This window comes from Ambystoma mexicanum, chromosome 12 (assembly GCF_040938575.1).
Source record: "Ambystoma mexicanum isolate Mex_15411 chromosome 12, UKY_AmexF1_1, whole genome shotgun sequence".
In the NCBI taxonomy this organism is placed as follows: domain Eukaryota; kingdom Metazoa; phylum Chordata; class Amphibia; order Caudata; family Ambystomatidae; genus Ambystoma; species Ambystoma mexicanum.
In genome coordinates, this window is record NC_090936.1 from 424,192,422 (window position 1) to 424,203,332 (window position 10,911).

At 42.2% G+C, this 10,911-nt stretch overlaps 1 protein-coding gene across 3 annotated transcripts in view; it reads left to right on the forward strand.

Annotated features, from left to right (window-relative positions):
• IQSEC3 (IQ motif and Sec7 domain ArfGEF 3) overlaps positions 1-10,338 on the forward strand; it is a 1,249,628-nt gene extending 1,239,290 nt beyond the window's left edge. For 2 of the 3 annotated variants that reach the window (XM_069628576.1, XM_069628580.1), the window contains one exon: positions 3,916-10,338. In XM_069628576.1, the coding sequence (XP_069484677.1) occupies positions 3,916-4,347 (432 nt within the window). In that variant the 3' untranslated portion in view covers positions 4,348-10,338. The remainder of the gene's footprint in view (positions 1-3,915) is intronic. The other variant, XM_069628579.1, reaches the window with a different exon arrangement.
• The last annotated feature ends 573 nt before the right edge of the window (positions 10,339-10,911 follow it).

Below are 10,911 nucleotides of genomic sequence, written 5' to 3' on the forward strand. Positions count from 1 at the left end.
TACCGCATCACAAACGACAAGCATTTGACAACACCGAACATGAAAACAAACAATACACAATTATTAAACCTCAACATCACAAGGCGGATACCAACCAAAAGCGCACCAACACTCAGTGACTGGTTTCTCCGAACTGAAGCTGCCAACAGCACATCAACGCTCTCTTGCTCTTCTCCCTCTCATCCCACTAACAGACCCGCAACCGTCCTTCCAATGCAAATCTGCCTGAACGCGGTGGCGACGGTGCGCAGTACAATACCCATTAACATTAACAGTGAATTTATAATGCTAAAATAACTGTCAACTGTGCAGTCTTGAGATCAAGGTAATTGTTAACTGTAAACTGGTGAGATCTAGTTAACAGTTCACTTTGTACAGGGTCATTGTTAACTTTGAGCAGGTGAGGATAGGTTCACCTTTGCCTAATTGCATAACAGGCTTCAGCAGCAACTGTACAACCCAAAGTTTGCACACTATGTCTGTCTCCCTTCCAGAATCTTTTCACCTTGCCAGAAATGTTCAGCGCTTGAAAGCCCTTCACATGCAGGAGGTATGGGGTTCCATGCTCAGAAAGGTCATGTATGGATGAGAGTTAGCCGAACGCTGTGTGGCTCAATTATAGCCTGGTTCCAACCTAGACATAGTTAGGATCTTGGACGGTGGTTTCTTGCGTGCTGCACTGTCAATGTCATTAAGTGCAGAAACGCAACTTACCAGGCAAACGTACTTATGCAATGTAAAACAATCACAGTTTCAGTTTTTTACCATGTTCACTAACATGTCACTAGCATGTCATAGCTATTGTAAGATTAACCAAGCCAAACACACACTATATGCAGGATCCCCATCCTCCCCTCTCCGAACAGGTGAGCTTGTGTGTATGAGCAGATGGTGTCATGTGTATGTACATTTTTGCAGAATTCAGCCCCTTGCAGTTTAATATATTTTTTAAAGATCACAATTATCAAAATACAATTCCGTGATCTTTGGGTGACCCCATGCCCCAAATTAGAGTATAGAAAGGTCTTTCCAAACAAATTCTTCCCGTGACAAAACAGCCACCGCCCCTCCCTTTTTAGGTAAAACTCGAAGAGTGAACGTACCTTATGGCACGAACCTTCAGATCCGAGTTCATTGCATTATACTGATATATCCCAGGTGAGGCCCCAGGACTAGCAAGGGCAATACTCAATTGATTAAGAAATATAGGCTCAAGAATACTCATCTCCTTCTGCAGGCGCAATAACATGGTCCCGTGTCATTTTGCCGACGGTAATTACTTCCAAGTAATTTACTTCCAAGTCAAACTTTGGTGTTTTTTTATTTATTTCTGAGGTCCCCCATGCCCCTCTTTCCCCTATCCAAAGCCCCTCACCACCCCTTTTAACCCTATCCCCACACCCCCTATAAAATTCAAAGTGTATTCGAAGTAATGGAATTACACCATTACTGCGACTCTAAAATGCTGACTGCGCTTTTACTGCGCTGTCGGCATTTTAGAGAGTGCACAACTCCCATTACTGCGCCCAAGAGGAGCAAGGGTTGTGGGGATGTCCCCCGCTTTCCTTTGTCCTACAGTAATGGGAGTCGGGGTTGCAGGGGTGTCCGCCGCTTACCATTACGGTCAGCGGGGGAACAGGAAAAAGAAAACTTAAAAACAAAGAAAAAGACCCTGCAGCATCAGCGCCGCCATACTTAAGTGGGAGGAACTGATGCCGCAGGGGTACAAGGGAGTCGGCGGCGCACACAGAAGTGCACCGTGGTATAGGTAAGTGGGATGGGGATTGGATTATTGGAGGGGCAAAAGTGTTCTATCTGATCACTGCGCCGCGCCGTAATTGGCGTCGACATTTTCGTCGGCACAGTTACGGGTGGTGCAGTGATGATATAGATTCAAGTAAATGACTTTGAAGTAATTACTGTCGGAAAAACCACAGGATTCCAATAATCTATGCCTACAAATCTGCCAGCTGAGGACCTTCATGAGACCAGGAGATTTCAAATCGGCTGAATATTTCCAATATAGAGATGATAACAGTGCTGGGATAACACAAAAAAGAATTGCCAAATGAGGCTTAATGTAGGTCAATCAAGTAAGGATTGCTTATAGGCAAACGTTCAATCAAAAGCAAGAACAACCCGCACCCACTGGTCTTTATACGGCTGATTTTTTGACAGAAAAAGTGACATCGAAATCTTGGTGAGCTATTGCATTTTGTGTGTTTTTTGTAAATTAATTGTTCCTATCATTAACTTTGCTAGCACGCAGCTGTGTATGGGCCGTACCAGCGTGTCTCGCAATGATAAGTTGCTTGTCAGTGAGTGTGGTGGCTTGCCAATCTCAATATTGCTTAGTGAATAGCTCTTGGACTGATGTTCTGGGCGTGCTTCAGTCACAGCCGCTGCTCCCTCTTATAGTAACATCCACAGCAATATATGACACCCTTTATGGGAGGGGCCTGCAAACTGTGGCTCTCCAGATGCTGTGGACTACGATTTCCATGATCCCTCACCGCTGTCTAAGGATGATGGGAGTTTTAGTGAAAAACCTCTGGAGAGCCACATGCCCCTGCCATAGAGGGTCAAATCATCACTCCTTATCATTTGTCAACTTCTTTGAGGTTGTGCTAGGGGATGTTTTTCTTGACTTGATGTAGTGTACCACCAAGATTTAGAGTAAACTCCACAGCACTAAATGTCTGCTGCCTTTGGCGACATGTACAGATCTCGGTTTCTCTACTTCAGAGGTCAGCAACCTGCAGTCCTCTAGATGTTTTGGACAATGACCTCCATGATCCACCAACATAGATGATCTTTGCCGGGGCGGATGGGAGTTGAAGTCCAAAGCATCTGCAGAGCCAAAGGTCTCGGACCACTGGTCTACTTGCATGGAAAACCCTTAGTGTCCAGTAGGTCCCACGGCCCCCATGATTCAGTGTATTGCCCTTGCAGGCTGCACTGCTTCTCCCACAGGTTGACCTGAAACCTCTGATACAGCCTCTCTCCCCTGAGCTCAATAAGAGTAGGGTACCTCAAGGATCCGCATTGCCACTTTTCCTTGAGAAGCGAGTACTCCAACCCGAACCATTTAACATAATCATGCTCCAGTGCTGGACTTCTCATCCTCCAGCCTCTCCCCAGAAGAGGAGTGCTTTACTCAGGGAAAGATTACTTGCACGTTAGGACGCAGTGTCAGAGCAAGCCCCGCTGCTTTCCCCTTTAAGGATCCTCACCCTATTTGAGATGGGCATGGCTTAATGTATCTGATAAAGCCAGAGTACCACCAAAATTAATATACCCAACAGCTTAATCAAACGTAATCACCGTGTGGGCAGACGTTACCTTCATCTGCTTTTACGATGAACACTGTTTACTAAGTTTCTTTAAGGTACTCCTACTCAACCATTACCCTGATTGGAAGGTTAGGTGAAACCTGGGCATTCCCTGGTGGTCTTCATTTGAAAACCATTATTTGCATTTAGAATACAGTATAGACACCTCTATGTCACACTTAGTGCCACTATTGAAGATTTCATTCAGTAGAACTAGGAGGCAAAAAGTGGCAAACCCTAAATGGTAGGGGCACACCAATAAACAATTGTAAATTATCCAATCAGGGCAGAAAATGAGACCAAGTTCAATTCTATGTAATCATGCTTTTTTGGTGGTGCTATGGCATTTCTCAGAATTATGTCTGTTATGATATACATTGTAACCTTGGTTTTGTTGTCTGTCTTGTGTGTTTGTTTCTGAAACAGAGGGTTGGGGAGAACCTGTGTCCCAGAGGAAGAAAGGGTCCGGGTGGAATTTGTGTATTGGAGGTGGTGGGTTGTTAGGTGTGAAGGGCAGCCAGGCTAAGGAGATGGGCAAAAAGTCTTGTAACATTTAATGCTTCTTTGACTGTTTCTAAACTAGGTGTCAATTCACAACAGGCTTCAAACGTACCAGCACAACTCCGCCCTGGAAACAGTGAGTGGGACTCAGCACAGCACGCATCCTAACACGCAGCAGGAGACGCTCCAGGTCACCATGGCTCCATCGCAGCCCACTCCAGAGACACTTGTGCAGTGCCAGCAGATTGTCAAAGTCATTGTACTAGACAAGCCAAGCTTTGCTCGTGACATTCCGGGCCTCAACCAGACTTTGACCCGCTATGTGTCCGAATCTTGCAGCTCAACCCCCCTTCGTAGCCTGAACAGCGGGAACCAGGGCACCCCTGTGAAACTCATCCACCAGCCACCCCTGCCGCCTCCACCGCCACCCTACAACCACCCTCACCAGTACTGTCCCCCCAGTTCCATGCTCAACCGGCGTCGGTATTCCAGTGGCTCGCGCAGTTTGGTGTAGCCGCTCCAGCACCACCTGACTCCGACAGAGACTCTACCCTATATTGCGTTTGCACAGACTTACCTTGAGCACCTAGCACCGGCACATAAGCCCTTTTTTTATCTTACCCCGTCTTTACGGAAACTCCTAGTATGTCAATACTTTTTTTGTAGAAATAATATAACCCTTTTTTCCCCTTCCCTATGTTTCAAAAAGAGATTTTTAAATGCAGAAAAATATTTATAGACATAGAAAGACCGAGTGACCCACTTTTTCCCTACTCCCCCATCCCCCATCCCAAAAAGTACACTTTATTCTCTGTAACTTGTTATTCCCTCCAGTGAGCGCAATACGGCTTGCTTTGGCACCTTCGGCATCAATATTCTGCCGTAGAAGAACAATTTTGGTGTCCTGTGTGAATGGCCCGCCATATTTTCATGACAGTATTGCGCAGCCAATCAGGAAGGGTTACGCCTCCAGCCTCCAGCTTGAATTCACAATGAACTCTTCTCATTGTTTAAGCCTTAGCGAGTCAATGGAGTAAACAGGGACTTTTTTTAATGATTTCGTCATCAAACAGAGTGCTTCAACGACGGTGGATGTGGTGAAGTCACAAACCGCACACTGCTTGCGGCAAACAATGGGAAGCAGTAATGGAGATGATGCAAAGGCAAAAGCTGGAGACCACATATGGCTAAGTGTCAAAGGAATGAGGGCCATTGGGCAGAAAGGATGGACCTGGAGGCCATTGCCTGGTGTCAACTTGTATGGATCTATGTTATCTATGTTACTCCTTAATAGTGCTGCTAATGTCGATGGTCTTAAGAGTACACTTTACTATGAAAACATAACTCCATCACATGTAAATACGGAGCATGCTTATCGTAAAACACTGCACTGCCCTTGGGGCCGGAGAGAGAAGGCAACAGAGCAGTCATTTTGAAAGCTAACCTTGCCAAGGCATTATTTTTCATAGGGAAGTCGTGTTGCGTTGTTTATTCATTAAGAGACCAGTCAATGCTTCCCAGATAAGGAGTGGACTGAAATTGGCTTGCAATGCCTCCATAACCTGGGGTCAACGTGAGGGAACGCTATTAGTTTCCGGCATGAGGGCAGTGCTTATGCAAATCCTAGATCCATGTCCATCGACTCCGTACACACCCTAGTCCGATATGTGACTTGCGTAAATGACGTATTCTCTGAGGCAGTGGCTAACCTCTCAGCAGCTTCGCCATTTGGTGTGAATTACTCTCTCATGATTCCTTTGGTAGGAAACTAGATGAGCAAAGCACCCCTTACTAGAATTCATGTGTAGCCTGTGGTCACCATATATCAGAAACCTACCGGGCATGCCTGAAGTTGATCAAATAAGTACCACGATGATACCAACACTATTATTTACTGTACTTTGAAATAGCTATCTCATGGTAGCAAATCATATAAGAATTCATTATTCTGTAGTTCATAGGATTGCCACAAAACAGGAAATTCAAATAATGTCTATTTGAAACAAGATTACATCAGTACATATTTTTATTTAGAAACTTGTATATGTGGTTTCTGTCTCATCTGTATATAAACTAAGTATTGCCTGGTAAGCAGCATAAATGTCATAATAACACAAAGAGCTGAACTCCTCACGCTGGGCTTCAGAATTAATATCTTCCTTTACTGCATCATAGGGCTTTAGTTGTCCACATAAGTGTTGGCCAAGCTGTGAGATCTTGGCATCCGATTGGGGTTGTGTGGAGCTTTTGTATTTAAATCATTCCTGTCTGAATGCAATGACATGATTCAGAGGTATCTGCTACACGCAACACTTTCTTTAACATGTCCAAGAGCAACAAAGCTTACAATATAATGGAAGAGAAAATGTAGGACAAAGCAACAGCAAGTCCCAGGATTCCTAGAAAATTCTTTAGTTTTTGAATATATAATGACATCATATCTGTTACACTATAAATCTCATTCCCCTTCAATGTCACAAACGAACTCCAGAGTACAAAATCATTAACAATTTGTGGTGGGTTAAAACCTACATTGTTCCACACTTTCTGAAATATTTTGGAAGAAAGTAAATTAGAAAACCAACATAAGGGTGTCACACCAGGAGGAATCCCACCCACCTCCAGGCCTTTGGTGAAATACAGTAATTTTGTCAGAAGGTCATAAGATGTTGCAGTAATTGCATTGATGGCCTATGTAAGGCTTAAAAATAACATTTGCAAACAGTTGAACAGTTTTACAAAAATTGTATTTAAGCATAGATTCTCTACCATCAGCTGACTTTAGGATTGTCAACATGTGTCCTCTTAAAAGGAAGTTAATCTGCCATTGCACATTTAGTTAAACAAGCACACATAGTAAAACTAAAAAGAAAGAAATGCCAATATTAATAGACAAGACACGAGGAATGGAATAAAGAGAATTTTGGAAAGGTATTAATAGAGAGAATTTCACAGTAGTCCCGCAATGAGCTGTTTGATAGTGTACATCAAGAAACATTAAACAAGCATAATGTGTGAATGGGTGACAATGTATATGTATATTTTAGTCCTTCTATCCGCATTAAAAACAAAAGAGTATTTATGAACATATAGATCTGACAACAATATTTAAAGAATTATTAAAGAAACATTCATTATCAAATGAACCAAAGTAACTGATTTGGTGAGCTGTTATATTAAACAAGAATGTCCTAGTGGTAACTCTTACTTACTCCAGATGTACTATTTATTTGCTTCCTAGGAGTAAGACCAGCGTAATTAACAATTAGGCCTTTGTGAATCAAATAGTCCCTATGCAGGAGGATGAAAGAATTAGTCTCAGTGTGCTTATTTGTGAATCTGACTTGCTGTTTTTACCAAAACCTTACTTTTTCAAACACAACATAGGTAATCAAAGACTGCAAACATACTACACGTCTGAATACCTTGGATCTGGTTTGATGGTGTGGGGAAGAGACTCACTATCATATAGAGAATTAGTATAAAAATTGAGGGGGAATCCCCACTGGCGACGGAACTATTTGAAGATAAAACCATATCAATATTTATTCTAGAGGAAGAGAAGCCAGCAACTCAACCACCTTTCTCGCAAATGCTGAAATGGAATTCCATCCCTTCTCCTTGCACCAGTGTCTCCAGATTGCATTTGTAATTGGACCAGATGTCAGAGAGTCTAGGATTCTTGAGTGCGAAGCCTAGATGCAACTGGAGGATTTGCAAATGCCAAAATCCCCTAAACATACCTTGCTACTAGTTGTATCATGCGGCAAGGACTAGCTCAATGCTGTTCTTTGGTTTCAAAACAAGAGCACACATGTGGTAAAAGAGTCAATCAAAGTGAGCAATGACAATAATGCTGACCCCAGAGACTGAGTTGGACATTTCAATGTGAATTGAACAAGAGACACCCCTTATTGACAGAAGTGAAGACTTAAAGAGAAAGGGCAAATTGAGCCTCTCTGTGGTCTTCATGGAAACTGCAGGATTTAGATTATTGTGTTTGTGTTTCCAAATCAAAACCTTCAAAACCTGTTTGTTTGTCCAACACCGATGAACAGGGTTGTTCCAATGGTTCCCAAATATATTTGTATTCTTGATAAATAGGTCCCAGACACAGGATTCCTTAACTACCTCATCTATCAATCTGCCACCAAATTGAGCAGGCCTGGGAGAAATTCTGCTTGAAAACTATCTGCCATGCCCGGATTACCATTTTCTTTTCTACGTGGTCAAGGAACTGTAACCCTTCTAAACAATGAACATATGTCACTACTAATATTTTGTTCAGTCTTGTTAGAACACAGCATTAAACTATGTTAATGAGAAGAGATTTTACCATGCAGGAACTTAACAATAACACCAGACAATGTATGCATATATGTTTCTCTTGCTTTGACTAATTCCTCCTCATGGCCACTTTTCTTCAACTGACTAATGCCCATCTATTCAACTCGTTTCTAACACCTTTATCAGATTGTATACTCTGCTAAGCAAATCCTTTTCAACCAATTCACAAATAAGTAATTAGGAGTAACCCTGACTTAACTTGGACTAACCTCTTCAGTGGGCTATCTGATTCACAAGTAGTTAGTATGAGCAATTCTGTCTAACCTTTGATTCACTCCTGGAGAGGGTTATTCAATTCACCAAAAATTACTATGAGTAATTCTGACTTACCTTTGACAAATTCCTGCAGGGGACTATTCAATTCACTAAGATGTTACTATGGATAACGCTGACTTACTTTTGAATTAGCCCAATAGAGGGCTATTCAATTCACAAAGTTGCTATGAGTAACTCCGACTTACCTTTGGCTTACTCCTGGAGAGGGCTTTTCGATCCATAGGAGAAGTCACTATAAGTATCCCTGGCTTATTCCTGATTTGACACTGGTACGGATGGACATACCATCAGATTCCTTGTGGTGAGTCTGGTAATTAAAAGAATCAGTTATGCATAGGCAAGATACTTCTTGAGTTTAAAGAGGAGAAACTGATCAGATTCTTTCTAATAAAGCGGGCAAGTGCTGATTGTTTGAAAGCAGCCTGAGAGCTGGTTGACTGTTCTTGCCCAATAACTGATGGAGAGGAAAACCCTATGAAGGACATTCTCTGTCCTTTCAGTGGGATGAACATCTAGACTTACTGTTGTGATGTTCCCAAAATAATTCTCCACTTCTTGAATTGTAGTTGATAATGATTGTCCCAATGACTTAAAGATTACTTAAAAAAGCAAATCCTGCAGTAGACTCCACAGTTCCCCTGAGCCTTCCCCGTCAGCGGCATCATTTCATGAGAGTCGATGGGGGAGCAGAAGTGTCATATCACCAAAAAACCATCACAGGGAGTGACATCACTCAACCTTTCACCCCCTAGGACAGCAGAATATACGCTTTTTGAGCAATATTCATTGCAAATTTTAGGATACAGCCTACTAATAAACAGAGGTAGAACAAATACAACCATCGAGCTATTACAACCAGCAAAACTTAAATCGATGCTTTCTTTCATTAGATAAATACTCAGATTGAGTAAATCACAGGGGTTGCAAATAACTACTAAACTGCAGCTATTGTTTGGCCTCGATACCCTAAAAGTACACCCGTCGTCCTCATATGTAATTAGTGCGTTGCTAACGTAACTGTTCAGTCACATGTCCCTGGACCTCGTCACAGCTATCACTGGTTTTATCAGCATGGTCCGTACCTCAGTGCTGGTCCGAGGCCAAAAGAAGACCACGTCTTTGGTATGCGTTTCTTTCCAGATGTTTTTTTCACATTTGTGGTGAGGCATACATATTGATGCAGCAAAAAAAGACACATGTTAGAACTTATTAAATCCGTCGATCCTACTGGATGCAAACCCCTCTGAGTAGAGTAACCGTCTCGATTTTGAAATGTTGAAGAATCAATAATGAGTGCGATGTCTTTAGAGGTGCTAAACGAGAAAACCCCTTTCATAATGCGTAGGACCTTTGAAGTCAGAAAGGATTTGCATAATGACTCCTATTGTTGGAAGCTAAGAGACCCCTTGTCATCATAACAATTGCATTTTGTGAGGTCATTGTTGTTAAATCTTTGCATAAAAATTCAGATTTGTAAGTCTGATCTGTTTGGGGAATCCAAGCACCAATTATATTTTTCTATAAATGTGATTAAATGAGATGAGTCCGCTATTAAGAAAAAGTGGACTGAAGGGAGAAAGATTTTGGTTTTAATTGGGAAAGGACATGGAATGAAAATGGCCACAGGGACCACCATTAGAATTAAGTACATAGATAAAGGCTGATTAACATATATTTTGAGGCAAAAACATGCGTTTCTTATGATGATGCAACAAATAAAGGGCGGTGTGGGCATGGGTTGGGACTTCTGCACTGCAAAGGAGCTGTGTGATGTTATTGGATTACACTTTCCCTGGGAATACTGGGACTTGTAGTTCTTTTTCATACTGCTTTATTTTTTCTAAATGGTGAAATATTGGAAGCAATAAAGATGGAAATGCCACTGGAACTAGGACTCTGAATGTGTCAAACAGTTTTACAGTTTTTGAGTCGTTGAAGATGATTCAATAGATGAAAACTCACCTGGTAAAGAATGTGTTAAACATGGTGGAAATGGTAATCCAAGTCTTCCCGGCTGATGGGGGAAAGTCTTGCATTTAGAATGTCCTGACATGGTGCATTCCTACTGTTCCCCAATGGTATAGGCTTCTTATGTTCATCTCAACTTGTCGAATGGCAGTGTAATTAATGTTTTGCATGCACACCAATGCTGCATTGTAGTTGCTTTTGGTTCTCCACCTATCCAGACACATACAGTGTAGCGCCGCTTGTTGTTACACTATGCACATACAAGAGTTTGCCCAAAGAGTATACAGCATCAGCTAATATGCAGAGAAACTTAGAGATGCACAACTGTGAAACGGTGCACTTTCTGTGCATTCCCGACTTGGCAATGCACAGCAATCGATGTGCCCACACAATTGCAATGTGCATGCATACTCATGCACTGTTCATCACACAGTAGCTTTCATATACCTTGGTGCATTTATGCTTAGCCAGCTGTAACCAAAATAAA